This window comes from Haplochromis burtoni, unplaced genomic scaffold (genome assembly GCF_018398535.1).
Source record: "Haplochromis burtoni strain Fernald_Lab_line unplaced genomic scaffold, NCSU_Asbu1 Contig_98, whole genome shotgun sequence".
Taxonomy (NCBI): Eukaryota; Metazoa; Chordata; class Actinopteri; order Cichliformes; family Cichlidae; genus Haplochromis; species Haplochromis burtoni.
The window spans coordinates 1,458,166-1,485,734 of record NW_024582459.1 but is presented as its reverse complement, the minus strand read 5'-3'; the positions used below and the strand labels follow the sequence as shown (position 1 = coordinate 1,485,734).

General features: G+C 40.2%; 1 protein-coding gene across 14 annotated transcripts in view; it reads left to right on the top strand.

Moving 5' to 3' along the window:
- wnk1b (WNK lysine deficient protein kinase 1b) overlaps nucleotides 1-19,764 on the top strand; it is a 90,767-nt gene extending 71,003 nt beyond the window's left edge. For 8 of the 14 annotated variants that reach the window (XM_005927218.2, XM_042222958.1, XM_042222959.1 and 5 more), the window contains 22 exons: nucleotides 559-629; nucleotides 889-1,042; nucleotides 1,221-1,337; nucleotides 2,041-2,163; nucleotides 2,308-2,359; nucleotides 2,568-2,702; nucleotides 3,095-3,971; nucleotides 5,045-5,364; nucleotides 5,449-5,507; nucleotides 5,909-5,965; nucleotides 8,436-8,550; nucleotides 8,632-8,705; nucleotides 8,856-9,143; nucleotides 9,261-9,511; nucleotides 9,729-9,804; nucleotides 9,894-10,011; nucleotides 10,548-10,745; nucleotides 11,148-11,240; nucleotides 14,386-14,427; nucleotides 16,021-16,193; nucleotides 16,581-16,637; nucleotides 17,200-19,764. In XM_005927218.2, coding sequence (XP_005927280.1) covers nucleotides 559-629; nucleotides 889-1,042; nucleotides 1,221-1,337; nucleotides 2,041-2,163; nucleotides 2,308-2,359; nucleotides 2,568-2,702; nucleotides 3,095-3,971; nucleotides 5,045-5,364; nucleotides 5,449-5,507; nucleotides 5,909-5,965; nucleotides 8,436-8,550; nucleotides 8,632-8,705; nucleotides 8,856-9,143; nucleotides 9,261-9,511; nucleotides 9,729-9,804; nucleotides 9,894-10,011; nucleotides 10,548-10,745; nucleotides 11,148-11,240; nucleotides 14,386-14,427; nucleotides 16,021-16,193; nucleotides 16,581-16,637; nucleotides 17,200-17,625 — 3,876 coding nt within the window. In that variant the 3' untranslated portion in view covers nucleotides 17,626-19,764. Of the gene's footprint in view, nucleotides 1-558; nucleotides 630-888; nucleotides 1,043-1,220; nucleotides 1,338-2,040; nucleotides 2,164-2,307; nucleotides 2,360-2,567; nucleotides 2,703-3,094; nucleotides 3,972-5,044; nucleotides 5,365-5,448; nucleotides 5,508-5,908; nucleotides 5,966-8,435; nucleotides 8,551-8,631; nucleotides 8,706-8,855; nucleotides 9,144-9,260; nucleotides 9,512-9,728; nucleotides 9,805-9,893; nucleotides 10,012-10,337; nucleotides 10,746-11,147; nucleotides 11,241-14,385; nucleotides 14,428-16,020; nucleotides 16,194-16,580; nucleotides 16,638-17,199 lie in introns of those variants that run through there. The other 6 variants (XM_005927219.3, XM_005927220.3, XM_042222960.1 and 3 more) reach the window with 6 other exon arrangements.
- Nucleotides 19,765-27,569: the final 7,805 nt, after the last annotated feature.

Here is a 27,569-nt window from a genome sequence, read left to right as displayed (position 1 = left end):
CATACTCGGTCATTTTCTAGTTGTACTGTCATGAACTTTAGAATTTAACATGCTAACTGAGGCCCGTAGAGTCTGAGATGTGGGTTGGGTAATTCACAGTTTCTCTGAGCGTTGCACGGGCTGTTCTTGGGGGTGGGAGGGTGGAGGTAGTGGGACACCTGAATGCTCCAGATGAACACTGGCTGATGATCAGTTCATCAAGTCCCTTTGATTAGCAGCACCTGGCTGCTACTTAACCTCATCATTTCTTTGAAAGGTGTAAGTGTGGACTTGGTTTTTTACAAGTTTGAATAAAGTTCTAATTTAAAGGATACGGTTTATTTCATCCTTGTTCCATATTCTGTTTTTGACATTCTCATTTGACATACTTGAACTTCTGAAAATTACTTTTCTTATAATCTAGCTAGCATTTGCTTCTGTTTTTACACCCGCATTAATTGTTATAACTTCCTGCTATTTTTCCTTCCCTTCAGTGTTCCTGATGTTTGTGGTGACACCACACCCGTGTGTGTCATGCGTAGTTTCATGCATGTATCTGTGTGTATGTGTGTGTTTCAGCCTGCCTCACAATCTTCAGAGTTACCTCAGTCCCAGCTACAGCCGCCTCAAGTTCTCTCATTCATAGAGAGGTAATACTTGCACGTACACACACACACACACAAAACACACACACACACAACACACACACACACACAACACACACACACACACACACACACACACAACACACACACACACACACACACACACAACACACACAGCTACATCTTTCCCCTAATCAAGGCAAATTTCTCTGAATGGCATTTAAGCTTTGTGACATCTTTCTCTCACTCAGTGCTCTTTTTAGGTCTTTCTCTCTTACTGTGTTTTGCTTATGTTGTACCTCAGTGGCCATTCTGAGACTTCAGGTTTGAGCGACGGCAACGAGGGAGGAGGAGGAGGTCGTCATGAAGGGCGCTCGGCCAAGCGACACCAGAGACGTTCTGTGCGAAGTCGATCACACCATGAGAAGACGACCAAGGCGAAACTCAATGTTCTCAATGTAATAGCGCACACCTGATAAGTCCTGTGAGGTCAAAATTAAAAACAGGCCCTGTTTTCTACTGCACCAAGTATCTATTTCATGGTTGTTAGAAATGTGTCACTTACAGTAAAGTTATTTATTTCCATTCATTATCTTTTCTTTCTGTGTATGTATTTCTTGATGTGCTTGCATGTAGATATCCAACCTTGGAGACAGGGTAGCGGAGTGTCAGCTGGAGACCCACAACAGGAAGATGGTGACCTTTAGGTTTGACTTGGATGGAGACAACCCTGAGGAAATTGCCCAGATCATGGTGCACACAATATCACACAACGACTCACATCCACTGTTTTTGATTCATTTCCACTTGCTCCAAATTATAGTTGTTCTAAAATTCTGTATATGAATTGAGTTCTGAAGGATTTCGTATAGTCTAAGTTCTGTTAACCAATTACTTTTGAGCAGACTGTGTGCATGTAAACAGCCCACGTGGAGAGCAAGTTTGTCATTAGCTTTTTTAATTAAATAAATGTAATTCTGACGTTGCAATCTAATTAAAAATGACTATAGTACTTTGTATGACCCGTCAGTGGAATTGTCTGTTTCAACAGCACACAGTTACCAGAGTGGATATTAAACAATATTTCCTCACAGCTGACCAGTTACTGCTTTTAATATGAGCAAATGTTGGCTCGTCAGCTTCAGCCATCCAACCTTCACGTTATACTGTCTGTAAATCCCTATTAATAGCTCTGTATTAAGGCTGGATTGTTTTTACGTGCCGGCGCGCCTGCTATCTGCTCTGCGTCATCCAAAACCACTGAAGTACATGCTCTAGTCCTTGCACTTTCATGGAGAGTTCTCATCAGACTCTCACACAATGCAAAACTACTCGTATGTTACCTCACACTCATGTAGGAAGAAGGCTTATATAAAGAAATATTGCTGTTTGTGACTGATTATATTGCAAATTCATAAGCGTGTGACTAAGCGTGACCTTTTCAACGTGCATGCAGGTCGAGAGTGAGTTTATCCTGGAGAGCGAGAGAGAGTCATTTATTGAACAGGTCAGAGAGGTGATAGAGAACGCTGATGAGAAGGGTCTGGAAAGAGATGCCAACAGCCAGACAAAGAAAACAGTGAGTCTTTATTTTATTCACTGCTGCTGCTATTGAATTTTTATAGCCTGTCTATGGTGTGTCTAAACTTACTGGTCATCTCTACCTTTGCCTCTAACAGACCAACTGTCATTGTTTAATGCATGCTCTCTTGTCGATCTGCAGATGGCAGGTGACACGCAACAGCAGAATCCTGCAATATCTGCCCCCATGCAAGGTAAAAAAAAAAAAAAAAAGACGAAAGAAAAAGCCTTAAAATAAAATAAATCCGAGACCAGGTTTATTGAGCGGCAAGGACCTTCAGATCTTCTGAATGGAGATCAATAAATACACTTTTGTAAACACCTTTTTTTTAAGCCTGAAAACCTGCAACAGAACATGTCATAACATATCCAGGCCGTGTCTCACTCTTCTGCCTTTTTTAGGCATCCCACCCAGTCCATCTGCACAAGTGGTCCACTCGGCAGGTCGGAGATTTATCGTCAGCCTTGTACCCGAGGCGAGGCTGAAGGAACAAATGCTTCCCACCTCTCCTTCTCTTGTGCCTCATGTTGAGACGGGTAAGGATTGTGTGCATTACCTGTAGAGATCGTGTGTTGCCTGAGTGGCCTTAATTGTCATTCTATCACATGAATTCACATGAAGTTGAATAAAAGAAACAGAAACATTCTAACTGTATTTTCTGACAGTGCTGATCTAATTTTCCCAAAATTGCCCAAATTTGTTGATTTTAGATATGTTTTTAACATGATTCTTAATTGATAAGGTGTAATATAGCTTACTATGTATGTGGTACACTGGCTGAAATTTCAAATTTAATGGCTCTGCACACTATGTAGGGTGTTCTAAATAATTTGGTTACAGTGACCTATAAATCGGTGTAATCTGGGTGGAGCTGGGAATTACATATAATCATGTGGTGGCTTAAAATAGTTTCCTTTTTCTCTTCCAGTTTCTCCACCTCCATCACAGACTCCAGGTCAAGGTTTGGGCTTGTCCCATTCTACAGGAGCAGTCAGCTTACACCAAGCATTCTCTGAACTCCGACAGAACCAAAATCAGCTTGATTCAGGGCCCAACACTGCCCCACCCTCCATTCACTCCACCCATCCTCCACTTCTGGAGCCTGCAGCAGCTTCTGTCCCTTCACAGAGTAGCACACTCACTCCCACTGTGGATGCCGCTGCTGGGCATGTCCCTTCTAATTTAAACACAACACAGGATGCCTCTCTTCCTCCTCTTTCTGTATCCTCGACCCCTTCCGCCATCCATCTCAGTCCTCCCTGTTCCTCTTCTCCTCCCCCTACAACAGTGAATCAAAGCATCCTTCAATCACAGGTACTTCCACAGCCAGTAACTCAGGCTGTCTCACAACCCCAGACACAGGTACAAGCACAGCCTCAGCCCCAGGCTTTCAGCCACCCTCAGTCCCAGACAGTTTCTTCTGTCAGTGCTGCTTCAGTACCTTCCACTTTACCAACAGTGGTTCCCCCTCAAATGCTCACCTCCCCTCCTCTAGCCCACACTATTCCTTTTGTGTCCTCCCCGCCCTCTTCATCTCTTATAGCCAGTGAAGTCTCCTCTGATCATTCATCAGTCTTGCCAACTCCTTCCCTGACCTCCTCAGTCATCCCCACCACTGCCATCCTAGGTCCCCAGCTCGCGCCCTCTGTTGTCTCCCTCCCTGCTCCTACTCCCTCATCGTCCGCTGGAGGAGTTCTGCCGGTGACCACAAATGTCCCCACAGTCCAACCAACTTTGGTGCACTCTCAGCCTCAGACAGCAGCCCTGCCTGGGCAGACGCACGCCCACAGTGACTGCGAGCCCAGGTGAGAGGTGGTCACTGTGTATTTATTTCTATTTGTGAACTGCTTTAAGCAGTCAGTCGCTTAACAAGGCAAAAAATAAAGTTAGTCTACCATCATATATATATATATATATTATATATTATATATCATAATATATATATATATCACATATATATATACATCACATATAGATATATATATATAATATATACTATATATAACATATATATATATCTATATTATATATATATATATATATATAATATATATATATATATAGTTATATATAATATACACTGTATATATATATATATATATATATATCATAAATTAACAAATACATTATATAACTAATATATAAATAATATATATATATATACACATATATATATATACATGTATGTATACTATATATAATATATTATCATATTTATATATAATATATAATATATATATATATATACATATATATTATATATATGTATTATATATATATATATAAGTATTATATATATATTATATATATATATTTATAATAATTATATATATATATATATAATTGATATATATATATATAGTTTATATATATATATATAGTTGTATATATATATATATAGTGTATATTATACATTATTTTATACATACAACATTTATATATATATATATAATACATACATGTATATATATAATTTATAATAAAATAATATATATATATATATATGTAGTGATATATAAATTGTATATATATATAAATATATATATATATAGTATATATACTTATTATATTATTCATGTATGTATATCATACATACATGTATGTTACATTCATGTATGTATTATACTACATGCATGTTACTATATATAATACATGTATGTATTATATATACATACATTATGTATATATATTATAATACATATGTATGTTATATTATTATACATATATGGTATATATTTTTAAATACGTGTATATATACATGGTCCAATTTTAGACTATATTTTGTGTGGAAAAGTTCTTGAATTCTTACTTACTTATTAACTTATTTACCCATAAATACTGATTATTTCTGAGACTTGTTGTCACCGATCTCCTTCAGATGTGAGCACTCCTCTGAGTCGCAGTGCAAACCAGACGACATCCAAGCTCTGGAAATGAAGCTGCGCTCTCTCTTCATGGACCTCGGAGGCGGGGTGCCTTCCACCCAGGGAGACATCGTAGCTGCTGATCTGGCTGCTGTGGCAGGTACCTCGTCACCAGTAGGACCTTGCTCCACCTCCACCACGTCTGTTGCAGTATCTGGCTCCAGCCAGTCAGCCATTCCTCCTCAACCCCCTTCCAGCCTGGCGCTGGGATCACTGGGATCCCCTGCTCCAATCCAGGGCCCTGGGACGCCTGTCTTCACCCCTGCACAGTCTAGTAGGAATATTTTAATCTTTTTTATTTAGTGGTGGTAAATCTTCTCTTCTTTTTATTTAATGTTGCTTTCTGCATTTTCTATAGTCATCCCTGTCTCATTAGGCCAGACCACTCCATCCAAAACGCCCTTATCCAGAGTACCGGTGAGTTGTATAATTCTAAACTTTTTCTAAAACTAAAGGTTTTTCGAGATGTAGTTCAATAATTTTTGTAGTATGAAGTGTCGTGTGGTCAGACAGCATGTGCATGTTAGCTAATTTTAACTACATATTTTTTTAATTGTTTGGAAGTCACAAATAATGTAGTTTTGGGAGATTTGCACAAGTTGCGATCAATGAAATACCAAAATCTTTTTTGATCGCACCTTGTATGTCTTCCACAGTTTTTCTCCCCAATTTCCTTAAAACTCATCTGGCATGGAAATTCCTTGTAACATTCTTAACCATAAACACTATTCTTGTTATCTCCTCTACAAATCTCTTCTCTTGTCTTTCTCATTTCTCCCACTCCCGTGCTTTCATCACTTCTCTTTCTCCGGGATTAGGCCAGTTCTCCTCCTTCAGAACTCCCGCCACCCTTCCCTGGACCTTGTGTAATACAGGTGTTCTTTTTTGGATCATTTTTTAAGACCGATGTGTCTGAAACAGTGCAACACTGTTTATAGACTGCTCAGTGTGTTTGTAATGTCTTTTTGCAATAGCTTCATCGGATTTAATTTGTGCTGTGCATAAGTTGTGCTTCTGCTTTTTTTCTGCCCTTTCTAAATTCTGCTAAAATGATTCATCTCTCTGAAACAGCAGCGTTATTACAGCCAATCTTGAAAAACTCTAAGATGAGACACTTAAAGGCCCAAAATAAAAAAGCTGCAGAGATGATACATCTGATACAAAGCCTACAAGGACAGTAAAACTTAAAAAAAGAAGAAATCTAATGAAATAATTACATTAAACAATTGAGTAATTTAACTTCAGTGTTACTTTAAAAAGAAGTCAAAGCACATAAATGCAGTGTCAGGTGGGTTGGTTGACAAATGAGATAAGGCAGGAGTCTCTGTGGACTACGATGTTCGCAGATGATGATGAGATGATCTTTTGTGAAAGTAGGGAGCAGGTAGATAAGAGCCTGAAGAGACGGAGGAATGTGCTGGAGAGAAAAAGAATGAATATCAGTACAAACGAGACAGAAGACGTGTGTGTGAATGAGAGGGAAACAGGTGGGAAGGTGAAGTTGCAAGGAGTATGTGTTTAATACATGGGGTCAACCATCCAGAAGAATAAACAGTGCACAACAGAGGGAAATAAGAGAGCGCAGGCAGGGTGGAAAAGGTGGAAATGAATGTAGGGAGAGAGGACAGAGGACACAAAGAGAGTTGGTGTGACTAAAGTGGATGCCAGGCGATCCATAATGGAAGCTGCTGAAAGAAGAAGACGAAAAAGTCTCTGTGGACTTTTAAGATAAAGACTGGGAAGCACATGGAGCACTGGTCAAAGAGAATGACCAAACAGATTAAAACAGTTTGCCAGACAAATGCAGCAGTGCGCAGTTTGAGCACCAATGACTTCAGGACAGACAGATAGTGAACTGATTTCAGTTGCCAGACCGTGAATGCTTCAGTTTAAAAATAGACTTTCCTTTCAACCAGACAAGCACATTGAATAAATAGAGAGATGTGACATCTAAAACAATCTGATCTGCCCGGATACAACATCCCGTCCCTTACGCAAGTCTCCTGGATGAGACATGTCTCGTTTGATTAAGATAATCCTGCTGTCGTTGAAGTTCACTTGGGATTTGTTTTTAATTCTTTATTTTGTAATTGTAGTTTAATTGCTCGAGACTGAATGGCTTTGCGCAGCTTGTGGATCACATTGTTCATTGGCGAAGGAGAGAAATCTGATTTTTTTTTTTTTTTTTTTTTGGTGAGGAACGGTGTTAAAAATGACAAATTTTAGACTTTAACTGGTCCTAATTTGTATGCTTTGCCAAGTTTTGAGGATGGTTAAAGCATCCAGTTGGACCAGAGGTTAGTTTGCATTTTTAGTCAGATGGTATAACTGGAAGTATTTTAATTACAGTTTGCTTGGAAACGTTCATTTAGACTAGAGGATTTTTTTAAAATAAACTTCAATGATATTGCACCCTATAAAACAGTGTTACAAAATCCTTGACAAAGAGAATGGAGCATGGTGTATATTCAGGTGGGCTATGAGATCACACACAAGGGTGATCCAGCTCATTGCATACCAGACGATGGCTCAGCTGACTCAGCTACACATCGGTAACATCATTGGGATGCAGTTTATACAGGCTGCACCATATAAACTGCTTCAGCCTTCCAAAGGTTGTAGTAAATCTGCAAACCGCTGCAAACCCTCTCCAGCAAACCTGCCCTTTTTAATGTTGTGTCTGACTTAATCAGTGTGCCGTATCTGTTGTCTGTTCCATATGGGAGGTTTTGCTGGTGCTCTCGTCATGTCCAACTTTCCGTGTATGAGTGCAAAGAAGCAGCAAGGTCCCAGAGTTGAGCTTTGCTTGGAAATATGAATTGCTGCTGATAGAAACAACAGTCTCCTTTTACTATTAGAATACCAGCTTACCTATATAAAACAAATATTCCATCCCTGAAAACAAAATTACCATAAAAGCAGAAAATAAAGACTAAAAAACATAATTGCACTGGAAAAAAAGTCCAAGATTGTGCATACATGAACGGTGATTACAAAGATGGCCTTGATTATGCAATTCTTAGTTTTCCAGGCAGTGAGCTGCAAAATAGAAGGAAGCCAAATGCGAACCAGATACTCAGCAAGAACCTGCCTGCAGATCTAAGACTGCAGTCTAACTCACAGCGGAGCAGCACTAAACAATTAATCAGTTTAGCTGAGCTTGGAGTTTGGTGTTGCTTTAATCCATAAAATCTTAAAATCAACTGAAATGTTTGATTCAGTTGGCTGATCTGTGCTTATGTTGCTAATCAACAGCTTTAGTAAAACCTGCGTGGCCAAGCCTGCCTCTTTTTGCACGGTTTTTGTTCTTGCATGGGCTAACAGTTTATCTGCCCACCTCTTCAGTCTCAGCAGCCTCTGGAGGACTTGGATGCCCAGTTAAGGAGAGCGTTGAGTCCAGAGACTGTTTCTGTGGGCGGTCAGGCCTCCCACATTAGTGTGGCTTCAGTTGGACAACCAGGTATGTTCGATTATACCCAAATCCTAATGTTATATTTTTGTATCTGTGTGATTTCTAAAGTATCCATCATATGTTCCTCAGTTCCTTTTCCAGTGGAGGAAGAAACTTTGTCCTCTCCTGTTCATCCCCCTCAAACTCAATTAGGACGATTTAAGGTAAAAGATCTTCAACACGAGACACCGCACATGAATACCGTCTGCATGTAAGACTAGCATAGTGAATATACGCTGGATCCCAACTGACAAGTAGGATCCAAGTGTTTCTGTGTCTCATAGCCTTCTTCCACGTTTCTCTTCGATGCTTAGGTCTCACGGGCTATCGAAGAGCCCGCTGTCCAGCGACCGGCCTGCACCGAGTCTTCCTCCACCACCTCCTCCACTTCATCTTCTTCATCATCCTCTACTCTCTCGAGCCCAGAGAACACATTGCACAAAAACTCCTCGTTGCCTCTGAAAGCGGAAGGAGCAGGAAAAACAGGAGACGTGGTGGACGGGCCCCCTCACAAGACTCCCGTTGGATCCCACCACCCCTCCCCTCTAACATCCCCTTGCCCCTCCCCCAAACCGCCCACCACCACCATAGGACGCTTTCAGGTAATCGTTCACTTTATTTTCTCTGCCGCCTCCTTTCCTTTTCGTCTTTTGTCCTTTTTCCCAGTTTTAATTCTCTCCCCTCCTCTTGTTGTTTTGTTCATATTTTCAATTTTTTAGGTTACTCCTAAACCCGAGGCCCGCGTTGGTAGATTCTCAGTCAGTCGTGCTGAGGAGCAGAGTCCTCCACCTGCTGCCAAAGCTGCTAATGGACCCAGCGATCCTGGCCAAGTTTTGACCCCAGATTCTACCCATAAAGCCTCTCTGCCGAGTCTAAACAACTCCTTCAATAACTCCTACATCAGCAGTGACAATGACTCGGAATTTGAGGATGAGGACTTCAAACGGGAAGTCACTCGCCTCAGAGAGAAGTGAGTTATCCCTTTCTCATTTTCTTAAAGTGGAAAATAGATTCACACGTCCATTCTTTGTTTTATTGTCCACCTTTGCTTCTTTAGTAAGGTTAATGGCTTTGATAAACTTGATTTTTCTCTCCTTCTCGTGCGCTTTTCTTCTCCTCCTTTTCCTTCCAAGAATGATTCCGTTCTTGTTACTTCTATATATCTTATTTTACTTTTCACCCACCAGGCACATGCGTGAGATTCAGGAACTTCAATCCCGCCAGAAGGAGGAAATAGACCGTCTGTTCACCAGGCTGGGAAAGGTAACCAGCGAGTAAAAAACAAAAAAACTGCAATTAAGGCAGCATCACAAAAAAACGGAATGTGAGAATTCTTTCTTTTGGCGTTGTAGGTTCCTCCGCCTTCAGCGATCCCTCCTGTTTTGACCTTGACTGGCAGGAGGAGACGGCCCACCAAAAGCAAGTCATCGAAATCGTCCAGAACCAGCAGCAAGAGTCCATTACAGCCAGGTAGGCTTTGGTGAAAAGATGAACACATGTAAAGGCTCAGTTCATTCAAAAAACTATTTCCTTCCCACACACATGTGAAAATAGTTAGTTTCTATTAACAAAATGGACAAACTTGAAAATACTGACACTACTAGAGCATGAAAAGGTGTTCTTCTAATTTGGTTGAACTGACCCTGAACGACCTTAATCTTGAACCCTAAGCCCACTACAGCCAGGACGGTTCAAAAACCTTTCGCTAACATTGCATCCTCTCTGTGTTTATGCATCCATGTGCACATGTATGTATGTGTGTTTATCTGCTTGTGTACACCTGCACGTGGGATCAGGCTCGGAGCTTGAACATTTCTGACTGCTTTCTCCGTCTGTTTTTCTCTGTGTGGTTTTGTGTGGGGGCGTGTCTCTGTAAATGTCTGGGTAAATGGGTCTCTTTAACTATCCATTACCTTTGTGTTTGTGTGTTTGTGCGTGTCTCTCTGCTTTCTGCGATTGGTCCTGGCCTGCTCCTTCCTCCTGCCCATGCCTTCTGCTATCTTCAGGCAGCACTTTATCCGCCCAGAGCGTCCCGACTATGTACCCCGGCCAGCTGGCTCTGCTAGCCCCAGGAGGATTAGCCGATTCGAACAGCAGCACTCTGCTCCAGCCCCTCAAACCCTCTCCCTCCAGTGACAACCTGTGTTCAGCCTACACCAGCGAGGCGGCGCTCTCTGTGCCCAGCCTGTGTGCTCCCACCCCAGGTATGCATCCGCTGAGAGTCCCGGGCCTCGTTGCATCTCCACAGCATTAAAAGTTCACACAAACAGCTTATTGGATGCTTCGCATGCAGATTAAGACAAATGCATGCTGTTGGTTTGTCTTCGCTCACTCACAACAAGATCTCCCATCTCTTTCTGTTGTTCTTTGTTGAGAAAAAAAAAACCCGTGAGGGCTAACTCTGTGTCCTTTCTGTGTATTCTTCAACCGTGTCTCTTTTCATCTTTTCCTTCTCTTCCTTCTTCTTATTGTGTCTTTTCTCAATTTTCTCTCTCCGGTTTTATCGCTCTCCTTTCTTCTCATTTCTCCTCCCCTTCACCTCTCTCTTCTCCGTACTTTCCTCATCTCCTCTCTCCTCCCCTTCTTTCCCTCCTCCCTCTCTTCAGGCTGTGTAAAGTTCAGCTGGGGTTCGGAGCGTTTGGCCTTCAAGCCTGGCGGCAGGAGGACGCGCTTTCTGAGTACGCCCTGCTTGGCTCTTTGTGTGTAACGCTCTATTTCTTTGCTCTTCTCTTTTATCTTTACTTACTTTTGTTTAATTTTCCCCCCCCATATATCCGTCGAGTCACAGTCATCCTCTCCTGTGGGTTTTCTTCTTTGGTGGAGGAAGACCCGCTCCTTCTGATATCATCAGTGCTCTGCAGAAATCTGTTAAATTTACAAAAAAAACCACGCAAAGTCAGTTGAGTAGACATGAACATCAAACTTTGTGATTTCAGAAGTTGAAACCTGAGTATTTTAGTTAAACAGAGAAGCAGAAACAACGTTTTTACCTTAAAAAAGGTTGTAGGTGCATAAAAAAAGTAAACAATATAAGATCTTACTGCAGGACGCAAAATGTTCAGACAGTGATAGTTCTTCACACCCAGATCTTGCGGCAGTCATCTTTACATACTATTTCTTCATTTGTAATCTTGTTTCTTTCTTTGTCTTCCTTGCCAAAAATGTTATTTTTTTTAACTTCCTTGCGCCCTTTTGGCTATAGTAAATAAGAATCGTTTTACTATAATAAGGTCAAAATGACTGAAAATGACAGAAAGTTTCTCACTGTCTGAAGATGCAGTGTGAAGGCCCTGAAATGATCAAAAGAGACACTGAGTTAGTGACACTGAGGCTTTTTTCATTTTTAAACAAGCCCATGTCTCTAATCAAAAATCAGGTACTGTGGCTCTGGGTCATAAAAATCTAAAAATCCAATGAATCAGAAATTGACAGCATTAGCAGGGAACTAAGTTTCATTAGACAGCTCCTGGTCAAAGCCCTTATCAGTCCTGCTTGATTGATGACAATATGTTGCAGATTAATACCGCAGAAATCAATTTTAGAGCTACTTCTAGCTTCTACTGCCGCTGCTCCGTCGCAAATACAGCAGAAGAGCCGATTGACCAAACATATCTATGCTGTTGCGATAAAGTTTGCTGCATGATAGTAGTTGGTTAGTTTTTCCGAGAATTTAGGAGGAAAAACTTAAGGATGACGGCTTCATTTGAATTTGACCCTTTAAAGTCAAGTGTATCATATTTGATACATGTTTACAAGTTTTTGTCAGTTTTTGAGTCTTCTAGATCATCAGTGTGATGATGTAGAAATAAACTGCATGATTAACTTTGAAGGATGATGTAGCAAATATGATACGAATTAAAACTCATAATTTATACATCGTTTAATTCCCTCACAAAGTTCACTAAACACTTCATTTTCACAAAGTTTGAATTTTCTGGCGATTATTTCGTGATTCGGGCTTTAAAGGGAAAGCTAGTGAATACAGCAGCTAAACATGGATTTTATAAGCAGCTGGAGAATCCTGTACATTTATACTTAACCCTGTAACTAACGTTCTTTGTGACGTTATTCAAGCTCAAATAAGCTTCTATCCTAACAATAATCATTACAAACATTCTCCCTCTGATCGATTTCATCTTCGGTTCTAATAAATTAGAGACAGATGAGGCCGTTTTGTTTGTCTGCTGGTATTAATTTCAAATCCTGACTGCTTCCATTTCTAACCCTTATTTCCAAGTAGCGAAGGACGGACATGTTGATTATTTTAGCTTTTCTTTCATGCGTTTTGAATTTTTTTTAAATAAGCAGTTTGTTTTTACATCAATTAAGCACACTTCAAAGCTTTGATTTCTATTTTACTCTTAATAAAGTGTTTCTATTAAACCTTAATCTGTAATGCTCAAATGTTTTGTGCTTAAGGGATGTTTCTGAATGCTTCTGAACCCTCTGCAGCTCAAACCCTGTCTCTCCCTTCCTTCTTTCCTTTCCTCACTCGGTGTCCTCACCGCCCGCTCAGCCGTCCCCATGTCGCTGCATCAGCAGGAGTGGAGAGAGGCATACCTGGGTCTTAGTGGACTCGAGTTATTCTTGTTCCTTAACATAGTTTTAAAAAGTCTTGAATTGGATTCAAATTCTTTCTTATAATCAGGGTGTGATTTTATGCGTCCCTCTCATTTTTATCGCTGCACTTTGAAACAGTCTGCAGCACAAACTTCAGTCTAATGGGGAGCTGATTTCACTTTCAGTGCTTGCAGTCTTTTTAAGTAGAAATTTCACTGCATGGGGCGGGCTTTTCATTGAGCCAAAAAGCACCGCATGTTCGTTCATCTTGTTGAACTGCAGCTATGCATGGGGCCGCTGTCTGAGACATCCTGCAGACGTTACTCACATGCGGTGGTGCAGCTGCTATGATAGGCTGACAGAAAGTGGTAGGTGCACTCCTGTGTAAAAAGAGCCGCTCTAAGTCAGTCATTAAAGCAGGCTGTTGTCTAAGTTTGAGACGTAGGATTGTACTGCAGCAGAATATTTATTCAGCCTAACAATTCTTTAAACTGACAGTAATCTTTTAGCTTATTTCATATTAAATAGTGACGTTGATGCACAGATGGATTTGAGTCTTGCTTGTGTCATTAGGATTGATTGGATTGTGACTAAAAGCACAAACATGATGCTGAGAATTTTCACATTAATTTAAAACCAGAATCCTTTTTTGCACAAATCCCACCCTGTTTATAAAAGTCTGAAAATCAAAGTCGATTACAATATTTGACCCAGGTGTGGTAAGGCCCTGTGAGCTGCAGAGAGTATCAGAATCACATGTGAAACCAGGTTTTGGTTTGCCCATAAGCATCTTAAAGCCACAGTACACATTTATGGCACATGTGGCTGTGTGCAAAGGCAAATCTGAAATTTGATATTGTTATTAAATTGAAAGTAAAGCAATGTCAAGAGCTTTGGTTAAATAATATGTTCACCTCTGGGCTAAAAGTAACTGTCGACTGAGGTCTGCATATCTGCAGAAAATTGTCTGTGTATCTTACCATTGTCAGAAAATGCTTTACTCATTTGTGTGGTTGTACATTAAATAATAATAATAATAATATTAATCAGGGGCAAAGTCTCCTCCACTATTTGCTTTGTGTTTCTGGGGACATGTTACATTGTGTGACAGGTTTTTAAGATGTTCCTGGGCAGCTCAACACCAAAGTCTTGTTTGTTTCAAGGTCACATTATTATGCTTATACCTGTCACAATGTGCATTGTGTTTGGTTGTTGTGTGTTGTGGGCGGGGCTTAACTCTGACTCTCTCCCGATCCCTCCAATTGTTGTCTTCCGGCCGCACAGGGAAGATGGTGAAAAAAGTCTGCCCCTGCAACCAGCTCTGTAGTAACTATCTCTCTTTTTGGTCTTTCCTCCCTCCCTCCATCCATACCAACTCCTCCATCCTTGCACTTGCTCTCCCACGCTTCCTCCCGCCTTCTGACGCCCTGTCGGTTACAGCTCCGACCCTCTGCCAGATTTGAGATCCGTTAACTTCAGTTATTTCAGCTAAGACGAGCTTTGCAGTTTCGATGATGGCGTTTCAGGGAAAGTCCAGTTTGAGGGCTGAAATAACTGAAGTGTGTAGCCTTAACAGATCTAAACTGACAGCGCATGCACCTGCAAGCTCTCCCTCTCTCTCACACACACATAAAATGTGCCAAACACTAACACATACAAGCTGCCCCTCCCGTTCCTCTCAGCCTTCACCATGGCTTTTGGCTTGGACTACATAGACCAGAATCCCATGCTGCTGCAGTCGTTCATGACTCAGCGTCTCCTCATTCTTATTTTCCTCCATTTTGTTTAGCATGACATGACAGTTTATTTCTATTTATTGATTTATTTATTTTTGTCAGACCAACTGTATAATCCTTGACAATCCTTGCATATTCTGCCTGTTCTCATTTAATATCTGATATGAACAAATCATGTCAATATTTAACGCCCATGCTCATTCTGCTGGCATGGCTTTGGGATGATCTTGTATGCAAAGGAAGTGCATCAGCTTCGTGTGATTATAAGGGTAATGTGCAGTTATGGGGATGTTTAAAACATAAGAAAACATGATCTATCTGCAGTATGTGTATATGCTTTACATATCTTTATGGTTTTCCTCGTAGCATTTATAAATGAATCTTTATCTTCTCTTCCACAGACCTAAATTATTTATAAAAATTGCATATTTACAAAAGATAAACCTGTATTCTCAAAGACTTGTCTGCAGTATAAGGGATCCAGAATTAAGTTGTTTGAAGCAGCAGAGTGTGCAGTGTCTTGTAGCAAAGAGCTTATTTCACTGGCCAGTGTTTGGTGGTTTCCTATTGGACCGATAGACCAGCCCTGTCATTACCCCATCATTGAGCACGGTATGGGGAACACACAGATGCCAAAAAGCCAGCCTGCAGTGTGTGCTTTTTTTTGGAGTTTAGTCTGCATTAAGTTTGGTAGTGGGTGGGGGAAAAAAAACACATAATACTTCCTGATACAGAGCTTGAGCACCATCTAGTGTCTGGGAAATATATTCGGAGTTAAGAGGTGCACCGGGTCACTGCAGGGGCATTTTGAATGCTCTACAGGCTGTCCAGTGTGATCTGATTCCTTGTTATAAATAAGATATATATACTATAAAGGGTTCAGCATTTATCCTAACTGCCAAAGTGCCCTTCCTCTGCTATCATAAGTTGTCTCTTATTCCTGTTTATCATCATGATCTCCATCATTAAAACTAAACAATGCAGTTCTGTGACCATGTCGACATGCTCAGCTGCCCTAAACCTTCTGACCTGACCAACCTCTGTCTGCCCTTTGTGGTTAAGACAGAGCCGCCTGCCGCCAATCACAATCATCCAGATAACATCAGCTTTGCCTCACCTTTTAAACATTATCTCACACTATTTGCTCTTTTCCCTCCTCCCTTGTGTCTGTCTTGACTCTCAGGGACTAATAGCACCAATGCAGTGAGCGGTTCAGGTGGTTTGGGTCAAAGCCAAGGGGGTTCTCAGTGTCTGGCCCCCAACATGCCAGCCCCACACCAGAGGAAAGGAACCTTCACCGATGACCTTCATAAACTGGTGGACAACTGGGCCAGAGATGCCATGAACCTCTCACAGGTTTAGTGCTGTTTTTGAATGTATATTTTAAAACACAGCAAGAGTTTTCATATCAAAGAAAAATATATTTTATCAGTGACTCAGCAGGTCCCATAGTTAGTTCACTAGATATGAAGACAGAGAGGAAAGAGCTTAAACTCTAAAACCTCCTTTTTAGAAATGCAAATGTGTTTGATCTGTTGAAGAAACCTGATCCAAGGCCTTTTGGATGTATACAAAAAGTGTTAGCCATAACTTTGTGCCTTGCAGTGTTAATCTTAAGAGAAAGGTCATGAACATGACAAATATTTTTTTCTGTTATCAGTGGACATGGAAGCAGTTTTTTGTGATTAATTATATATTACATCATTATGTTTGCACAGTAAATTAAATATTGAACTTTTTCAGGGTAAGAGGAGTGCCAAACAGCTGCAGCAGGCTCCGGTGCAGGGACACAGCTATGAGGTTAATATTAAAAAACACCACATCGCATCATTTCTGCACTAAACTCTTAGAAAAAACACAAAAAGCTGTTTGATCCCTGCCTGCTTTACTACATCCAGATTTCTGGATGATGTGCTATTGTATTCCCTTAACAACTGATCTTTTGGTGTTTAATTAAAATGCATTATTTTGCATCATGTGCCATTTAAAAACACAGTAAAATTTACAAGTTATTATATTACAATGTGATATTGATTTTTCAAATTGATACTTTTTACTTTTCAGACATGCAAATTCCCAAAAAAAATGTTTTGGTTATTTAATTATTAAATTCCACCTGACATGAAGCGAATCTGCTGTGTTGGTGGTGCAGAGAATAACCCAGTTTGTTTAGCTAAGATAAATGTCGCATGGCTGTATTTTTGGGTTGTTTTTTTTAACTTACATTTTAAGCAGGCTTGGTTAATAATTAATTTTAACTCCTTGAAAGACATCTTTACCTAGCACAGGGAACTAGAATCAAATTATTTAAGAGAAAAATGCTTAATTTTGAATTTTGAGTGACATTTCTCCTCCCCTGCAGGTTATCCAGTCAGCCAGTCTGGGCAGGAAGTACTCCGCTCCCAGCCAGCTGTGTCCCAGCAGCATAGGTGGTTCAGCCCACATCCCAACAAACTCCAGCACCGCTACCTCTCTGGCTGCCCGAAAGGGCTCTTTATGCCACCCTCCTGCCTCCTCCACTCCACCCCAACCCCAGCTTCCCCAGTTCATCCACTACACCCCAACTGCTGCCTATAGTGCACAATGGTCTGGTCCGGCTCACAGCCTGTCCACCCCACACCAAGCACCAACACAGCCTCTGCTGGTCAGTACCTCCCAACCCCTGGGCCCCTACCCCACGCCACAGGGACAGATTCCAGGCCAGGGGCCACTCCAAGCTTTCCATGTGACCAATACCCTGCAGAAATCAGTCAGTAACCCGGGAGGACCCAACTTGAGGACCACGTAGGGCTCAGAGTCGGGGCCGGTTTAAATCACGGCCTGAGAGGACTGGTGTGAAGTGGAGTGTTCATCGCTGGATTGACTAGAAAGTGTGATTGATTTTATTTCTTTTGTTGGGAGAGGGGGGGTTGAGACGGGGGTAGGCATGCGTGTGCATGAGAAGCCACTTCAGGCTGCACTTCAGAGAAAAGCAGTGCAGCCTTTCTGCTGTGGGCTTGTAGCAAAAGAAAAAGACTCAGAGTACAATGATAAAAGGCCAAAGAGGTTCTGACAGGGTGTGTGGGCTTGCTGTCAATAACTGTCTGCATTTTTGCTCTAATGGCTGGTTTACACTTGTTGGATTTCACGCTCTGACATGAGTTAACATATCTTTACATAATATGGGTTAGTGAGCCGTGCTTACTAGACAGAGGACATTGCATCAGGCTCAGGAGGAGGAAGAATGTGGTAGCCAGCTTTTACAAAATCCAACTTGAGCCTTTGTGTCCGTGCAGTACCTTCTCATCAATTCCTGCTGGTACTGATTTTAAGGCCTCTGCTATCCATGTTTATCAGTCTCTGCTAGAAATCCCAACAAAAAAACTTGCAAATATGCATTTCTTCCATTGGGGGTGAGCATTGCTAGTCCTCACATTAACCGATATTGTTGTTTAGTGTTAGGAATCAAAATCATCAGTGTTTCTGGCAGCAGTTAGCATCCTTAAATCAAAGGATTACAGGAGGAGATGCAAATGGCAGCAGATAGAAGGGTGAGGTGAGAGCAGAAGACGAGTCCGCATAACTCTAATCGAATGTTTCAGGAAGTCGTTTGGAAGTTGGAGAGCCTTCCTAACCTTTAAAAGCACAAAGCGAGTCAAGATTAAATCAAATACATATCGAGACTAGATGTAGCCCAGCATCTCCGCCGTCTTCTTCTCCCCCTCCCCACCGCTCAGTGTGGCAAAGTATTCAAGCAGGTAGAGAGAGATGGAAGTGGGAAAGCCCTCCATCAGCTTCCTGTTTCAGCTCACTTCATGTCGATGGGGGTCCCAAACGGGCAGAACAGATGCTTCACGACTTCTTTCGTCCCTCTCTCTTCACCTCCCTGTTGCAATTTGAAGCAATAACAGCAGAAACCTTTTAGAAGAGGACAAAAAAAGCCCGAACACAAGAGAACTCGGTGTGTAAAAGTGACCTTGTTATCAAGATAATATCCATGTATAGTTCGTGTCTGTTTTTTCGAATGTCTGCTATGATGATTCCATTTTTTTGTGTGTGTCGTCGGGTTGGTTCCCTTGTTGCCCCCTGCCCCACCCACATACCGCCACCCCAGCTAGCAATCTGACGCATACACATTCACACACCCATGCAACTCTTATGACATTCATATAAATACACAAAGCCGCATACAGTCATTCACAGACTCATGTAAATACACTCACGCATAGTTGGAGGTGTAGCAGCTGTCAGACTCATGGGCCGTGCCTCAGTTCTTAGTGTCATAATTAGGTCGTTTTCAATATCTGGGTTGAAATGCAATGTACATTATTGTCATAATTATTGTTGTTAATGATTGTTCTATTTAAAAAGAAACAAAAAACAAAACCGTGTTCTGTCAATGGACCTGTTATATGTGCACATCGCTGTATGATGTGGAGACACTGTGATTATTGTTGTTTGTTATTAGCAAATGTTGTTGGACAACATTAGTTTTAGGGTGAATTTAAAAACAAAAAAAAAAGCATATTTAGAATAGTTTTTCGGGGTCCTTTCGCTTTCAATTCACAGCTTTCCACAAATGAATTTTTGGAGATCGGTAACCCCTCTCTCTCTTTCTCTTTTTTTCCAATAAGCGTCCTTCTGTCAGTTTACTGAGGACACACTTCCAAACCAATGCCTTACCAACAACTAATCAATCCATTTTTTCAGGTCATCTCTATAAACTGGGTGAATTGAAAGCCGAAACGGACCTGAGTATAAAGACAAACCGGCGTGAACGCCAGGATAGTCGATATTTAGATAATAAAGTAAAGCTAGCTATTTTTTTCTTAATACAGTACTTGTCTATCAGACACTTTAAATAGCCCTCCTCTTCCCTTTCTCCCCTGGTTTTGTTAGATGAATGTGAATGTATAAAAACCAATGGTGTCCATTTTTAATGTACTTGGAAAAAAAAAACCCTGTCTTTTATTTTCGCTTGTCTTCGCTCCCCCTGACCCCTCTAGAGCCTCTAGTGATGGCTGGAGGTATTAAACTAGTGCCTTGCTTCCTTCCTGTTGCTTCTCCATTGGAGGTTAAAGTGAGCACATTGGACAGAATGTGTGGAGGATATAAGGTTGTTGCTGTGAAGTTTAGCGGATGAGGCCTGCAGTGTATATGTGCGCGCACGTTTAGGCCGGCTTGTGATGATTCCTCCTGAGTGTATTTTCTGCAAAATGGGGAAATTTGGAGTGAAATGCTCTGCTGCCGTTTGAACGAAGGTTGAGATTGACGTCCAGAGACGGAGAAAGGCAACCGTTTGTTATCAGTGTTGTTTCTATTGCTGTATATATATTTTTTTTCTTCAGTTTTAAGGAGGGAGTTTATTGAAGATTGTATTCGAAGCTTGGACCACTCTGTACTTTGACCCGAGTGCAGCATACTTGCGGGGAGAGCATGCCGTGGTACAGTGACATAATGTTCTTTTTAACGTGAGATCAGCTGATATTAAAGACTCGTTTTAGCTTTCTGTCAGGATTTGAAACTCTGAGACCATCAGAGCTAACCAGGAATGTGATATAGGCCATGATGTCGCGCTCTACTGTCAGAATAATTTGGGTTTACTGAAATATTGTGAGAAGTGCAGGCTAATGGCCCTGTTTAGGTATGTCTGAAATCTGTTTATACTTGGCGTTAAAATGTATCTGGAGGGATCAGATCACATGTGGATGTGGCACTAAATATAAAAAGGACCACCAAGGCACACTGTGATAGGCTGAGGTAGTCTGCAGTGCATCAGGCCACTTCTTTTGAAGTGTAAATATCGTTGTGCCCTGATGCATTCCCCTCAAGGACTTCAGAGGAAAGCATGTCACCAGTGCAAGATGTACAGTATAGGTCCTTTTTCCTATTGTTCTGCCTTCTTTGCAAGTCACAAATGAATTATCTGTGTTTGTTTGCTAGCCTTTAACTATCTAGCAAAAGTCACATATACAGGAAGTAGCCAAGCAGTCAGCTGGACACTTTCAGACACGGTAAACAACAGCTGTAATCTTGTGATCCGGTCATGCATTAGATGCATTAGTCAAACCGAGTCTAAAGAAGGTTCGGTATATCTAAATAAGCAGCAACCTAACACTTGAAAATGCAACTTTAAAAAAATGTAGCCAAAAAAGTGTTTGGTGCATATAGATACTCTGTGACATCAACTTTTTCTGATACATTTTAAACTAGTTGGAAGTAACTAGCTGGAAGAAAGAAAGATAAAGAAAAACAAGGCAGTACTTTGTCAGGACCCATAAAAATTCTGCAAAAATATTAACGAGGCAGCACAGTTGTCAGCTGTCTTTACAGAAATTGAAAAACCAACAAATAAAAGTCAGCTTTAACGAGTTTTTGAGTGAAGGTATGACAGAGATGATGGCAGTCATGATGATTGATGGATTTAAGGGAGTACGTGCAAGGCCTCTGGCACCCTCTACTGTTTTTTTGTTTTGTTTTTTTAACCTGTAACACAAATTAAACATTTGGTACAAACTTCAAAGCTTTGCATCTTTCCATTGCTTTTTGCCAGATTGTGTGTAAGTTACTTTGTAAAGTTTGTGCAAAAGAGCATAGATCTTTTTTCGTTATATTCCTCGAGAAAAATAACGCGACATTTTTTACTACTTGGCAAGTTTGGTTGAAGCTGTGAATAGTCATTGAGCCACTTTGCTTCTGAGTTCTCAATATAAGCATTCTGTCAGACCTTTAATGATGCCACAAACTCAGTGCCATTTGATTTTTTGTTTTTGTCAGTGGCGGAAAAAAAGTGGCGTAGTTACCTGCTTTAATTCACTGGAGCTGTGCCAGGTATCATCCTGGATCTGCACTTTGCAGCTGCAGATTTGAGGTTTGGTCATATTTTACTGTCTCTCTGTTACGCAATGATTACAATAAAAGGAATACCTGCTGCGCTGCAATGCCCTTGCATGCAGTATTAAAACTGTCACTTTAATAATATCAATATCAAACTGAGATTACAGTAGGTTTTGACGGCTATGCCCCTGCTGGAAGTGGGTGCAGTTATTGTGAAGTTTTGGAGTTGTCGTGGAGGAATTTTACTGTGAAAGGCTCGAAAGTTTTCCAGCACAGGCACTCTTATTGTGAAGTTTCCTCGAGTTAAAGTGGAAAAGTAGGATTGTGTGTTTCAGCTGAGGCGTGCACGGTGTAGCAATAGTTTGAACTCGCTTGCATTAGAATCAGTTTCCTGTTGATGTGTTTTCCAGTTTTCGCCTCTTCAGGACTCGCTTACCCTTTACGCTTTTCACTGTAGAAGTGCCCACATGTAAAAAAAAAACAAACAAAAGAGAGAGAAAAACAACAATAAAAGAGATTCTGCCTTTCAGCACACACACACACAAAGCCACAGTCACAGATACATGCAACTCCTCGCTGTTTTATGTAGCTTGCTCCTGTGAAATGATGTGTTGAAAACAGCAACAGTTTCTGTGAGCGTTGCTGAAAATATGTCGATTTTGTTTCTTGTCTCTCTCCACTCTCACATTTTGTTTTTTTGAATTCTCACTGTGCCGTTTTACTGTCTCTACCAGCTCCTAATTTAATTCATTGCTTTCCTTTTTCTGTATCGTGGTTGATGTTGTTCAAACATGGTCGGATTTTAAGTAAACAAATATGAAAGAATGAAAGAGAATAACAATAAATAAATAAATACATGTAAGGAGTCATCGACAGCCTTTAATGGTATGTTTTGCACTAAGTATAGAGTGTTCAAGCTTCTTATTAAAAACAAAACTTTGCGCTTTGCGCTACAATACAATAAATTTGTTACTTTATTTGTAAAAACTTAATAAATAAAAGTTGTTTAAATGAATCTGAGTGGGGGTTTTGTGTATTATTTGGGTTGTTATGGCTTAAATAGTTTTTCTCTGCCGACTCAAACCTTTTAAGTCTGGATGAATCACTCCATTATAATTATACATTCAATAAGAATGTATTCTTAACCTTCCGCTGAGAGCATTTCTGGTGATGCTGCTACCTCTCATGTCCTGTCTCAGGTCTTTGCTGGACTTTTTTCCTATTTCTTAAGACATGACTTTCAGATACTTTTCATCTGAAGTATTTTTGTTTTTCTGGGGGGTTTTTTGGCCCCGCCACTTTTTCTTTTGTCCTCCCACTTGTCCAGTTTTTTAAGGCAACACAAGTTTTCGGCTAACAGCTCTTTGGGAATCACCTTGGTGGTGCAAAAATGCTATTTTTATTCCTGCCCAACTGCATTATCTTTGACATTTTTCACATATTCAACTAAAGAAACAGGAATGATGTGTTTTGCACATCTGTGCAACAACACAAAATGCTTAAGGATATAATTTACAATCGATTCTTTGCTAAGTTGTCTGATATGTGTAGAAACGGTACCGATTTAGGTTCTTTTTTTTAAATGTTTGAGTGATTCATGGGTCGAGGAGTAAGGTGTAAAGAATGGACTAAAAATGAGTGAAAAGCAGACAAATGTCTTAAGAAAAACTTTGAAAGGCCTCAAGAAAACCTTGAGAACTATTGCTCAAAAGGACTTTGAAAATGCAAGAAAGTCTGACTCGTTGTAAGAAAATTACAAAGCAATGAGAGGTGGCTTAAAGAAAAGTAAGTGTGCCGATGTGGATGCTTGCAGCGACTGCTGTATAGAGACCATCCTGCTACACATGAAACACATCAGAGTCATAATTGTTATTTTAGTCACGTGTTTGTTTATTATCCTTATTGTTTTATCTGGGACTGTTTGCAGACATGTCAGAGAGAGGAGACACCAGCATCTGAACAGAGACTCAAACCAGCAACCTGCAGCTCCCTGCTTGGCTGCTCCAGTTTTCTCCTCACTCATGTTGCCCACCAGTGATTTCTAGCTGCCCACCCACACAGCAGGTTAGAATATGTGCTGAGCCTCAGCACCCAATACTTGGACATGTTTTCTTTATTAAATAATGAACCAGACCCCAAAAAGTAAACAGCTTTCATTGCTAGGCAATGGGAGCAGCATTTGGCGATGCAGCACCTGACGTTCCTGACCTTGTGGGCGGAGCATGCATGGAATTGAATGTTTAGTAGAACTGTGCAACACAAGCACTTAGTTACAGCATTTTCCATTTTATCCAGACACAGCTAGAGAGACATCTACAGCAGCATCTCTGTGCAGGACAAACGACAGTTGACAAAGAAAACATCGAAAACTTCACTTCACTACAATACGTTGGTTCCTTTGTTTAAAAGGCCAAAATGAATCGAGAGAGAACGAGAAGAGGATCGGCAAGTGCTTCACCATACAATACAGTACAGCTGATTAACCTGCAAGAAGAATTTCAAATGATACAGGCTGAAAATGTCAAATTAAAAGAAGAGGCAGAGAAATCAAGAGGAGAAGCTCCAAATTCAAAGTTTGAAACTGAAGTAGTATTGCAGGAATTACAGCATGTGGGTCTAAAACTTAATGTTGAATTGTCTGCTCTAACTGCTCTATCCCATGTTGTTGCAGTATATTAATGGCTTACATTGTACTGTGGATGGATTGTCTCAGTTGTTCTCCTGACTGAAGTTTACAGTCCATTTAATGCATAAAGCCATTAACTTGGTAAGAGAGTCGGGGAGATCTCGCATAATGAGTTCATCTTTCACCTCTTCATGAACATTGTGTCACAGTCTGGCGAGGGAAGACTGTAGGGGTTGACAAAAAGATCCAAAACGCAGACTCCAAGGAACAGGGAACAGAACTTGAAATGTTAACAAAAGGCGAGCCGTTTAATATGGCTGGTAGAAAAGGTACAAACAAAGGGCAAGGCAAACTGAAGCAAAATTAACACAAACCTAAACTGGGGAGTCTTTTGTCTCTTCGAGGACTCTGGGAGGTAGCAAGGGAGTGTGAACCTTAAGGTGTGAAACAGCTGTGTACTGCCTTTTGTTCCTGGAGAAGGTATTTAACTGAGAGCCATGCTAGGCTCAGGGAGACTCTGCTGACCGTCTGTCCCGCGGTCATGCAGGGACTTCATCAAGCTTGGTTGTCTGTTCTTTGTGTGTTTGATTAAAGAATGTTAGCTACCGCTCACCGCTCGTCTGCAGGCTTTATTTAAATGGAAAACTTCCACAACAGGCAAAAAAAAAGCTTTTTGCTTTTAGAGCAGAAGTTTTTTGCACTGCATTTTAAAATGAAAACATATTGCATTTATTTACAATTAAAGACACAGAGCAGAAAGTGTGTTACTGTTTTACATCCACAGACACACAAGAAAAGAAGCAGGCAACATGAGGTCAAGTTATGGCAATTTTATTTGTGTATTTCAGTACATGTATTTAGATTAGAGTTTTTAAAAAACAAACAAACGTCCCAAGAAGAAGGATGGGGTGAAAGAAAGGTGGAGAGAGGGGGAAGAGGAAGAAACTATTGATCTCCTCAAACTTGATGCTGCTGGGTCAGTTCTTTCTCAGCAGTCTGCTCCAGAATCCCCTCCTGTCCTCGGCTTTCTTTTCTTTTGCCTTCAGTTCTTTTAAGGTTTTGTTGAGCTGCTCCTCGGCATCTTTAAATTTTTCTTTCAGCTGCTGTTTGGCCAGTTTCACTTTCTGTTTGAGGAGCTCTTTAGCTTCCTTTTTGTGCTTTCGTATTTCTTTAAGTGCGTCTTTGCAGTCTTTCTTGGTCACCGCAGAGCCGGTCATTTCTTTCTTGAATACCTTCACCTCAATTTTCTCTTCTGCAAGTTCTTCTTGCACTTTCATCAGTTCCTTCTTCATGTTTTGAGTGTAACTCTTTGTATCTTCCATTTCTTTCTTTGCTTCCTGTATTTTAATTTTCTCTTCCTCCAACACTTTTTGAGCTTCCAACAATTCTTTCTTCAAATTTTCAATCTCATTTTCTGCCTCATGTTTACGTTTTTTCTCCTCTTCAAGTTGTTGCTTTACATGCAGTAATTCCTTCCTTAGTGTTTCAGCTTCAGCCATTACATTTGCAGCTTCTTGTGTTGCCAACTGCATTTTCCTTTTTTCCTCTTCAAAAGCTTCCTGCACCTCCTGTAATTCCTGTATCACATTTCCTGCCTCCTTCTTTGCAGTTTGATATTTATTTTTGGCTTCTTGTGCTGTGGTTTTCTCTTCCTCCAATGCTTTTTGAGCTTCCAACAGTTCTTTCTTCATGTTTTCATTCTCATTTTCTGCCTGTTGTTTTCCCATTTTCTCTCCTTTAAGTTTGAGACCCAGAGCAGCCAGTTGGCTTTTCTACCTTTAAAACCCTTCTACCAGCCAAATGGCTAAATGGAAGCTAAATTGGCTAGTCATTCGTATGTTTATAACATGGTTGGTTATAACATGGTTATAACATAGTTGGTCATAACATGGTTATAACATGATTTGTTATGACATTGTTATAACATGGTTGGTTATAACATGGTTGTAACATGGTTGGTTATAACATGTTTATACTGTTGTTATAACATGGTTATAACATGGTTGGTTATAACATGGTTATAACATGGTTGTTATAACATAGGTTTTGGTTATAACATGGTTGGTTATAACATGGTAATAACATGGTTGGTTATAACATGGTTGGATAACAGTTGGTTGATAACATCATGGTTAAACATGGTTGGTTATAACATGGTTGGTTATAACATGTTTATAGTTGGTTGTAACATGGTTGGTTATAACATGGTTGTAACATGGTTGTTATAACATGGTTATAACATGGTTATAACATGGTTGTTGGTTATAACATTGGTTATAACATGGTTTATAACATGGTTATAACATGGTTATAACATGGTTGGTTATAACATGGTTATAAAATAGTTGTTATAACATGGTTATAACATGGTTATAACATGGTTGGTTATAACATGGTTGTTTTAACATGGTTGGTTATAACATGGTTGGTTATAACATGGTTATAACATGGTTGTAACATGGTTGGTTATAACATGGTTATAACATGGTTGTTATAACATGGTAATAACATGATTTGTTATAACATGGTTATAACATGTTGTTATAACATGGTTTGTTATAACATGGTTGGTTATAACATGCTTATAACATGGTTGTTATAACATGGTTATGACATGGTTGTTTATAACTTGGTTATAACATGGTTTAACATGGTTGGTTATAACATGTGTTGGTTATAACATGGTTGTTATAACATGGTTGGTTATAACATGTTATAACATGGTTATAACATGGTTAGGTTAACATGTGTTGTTATAACATGGTTGGTTATAACATGGTTGGTTTATAACATGGTTTATAACATGGTTGTAACATGGTTGGTTATAACATGGTTATAACATGGTTGGTTATAACATGGTTATAACATGTTGGTTATAACATGGTTATAACATGGTTGGTTATAACATGGTTAAGGTTATAACATGGTTGGTTATAACATGGTTTATAACATGGTTGTTATAACATGGTTATGACATGGTTTTTATAACATGGTTATAACATGGTTATAACATGGTTATTAACATGGTTGGTTATAACTGGTTATAACATGGTTGGTTATAACATGTTATAGTTGGTTATGGTTATAACATGGTTGGTTATAACATGGTTGGTTGATAACATGGTTATCATGGTTGGTTATAACATGGTTATAACATGGTTGGTTATAACATGGTTATACTGGTTGTATAACATGGTTAAACGGTTATAACATGGTTGGTTATAACATGGTTTGTTATAACATGGTTGGTTATAACATGGTTGGCTTATAACATGGTTGGTGGTTATAAT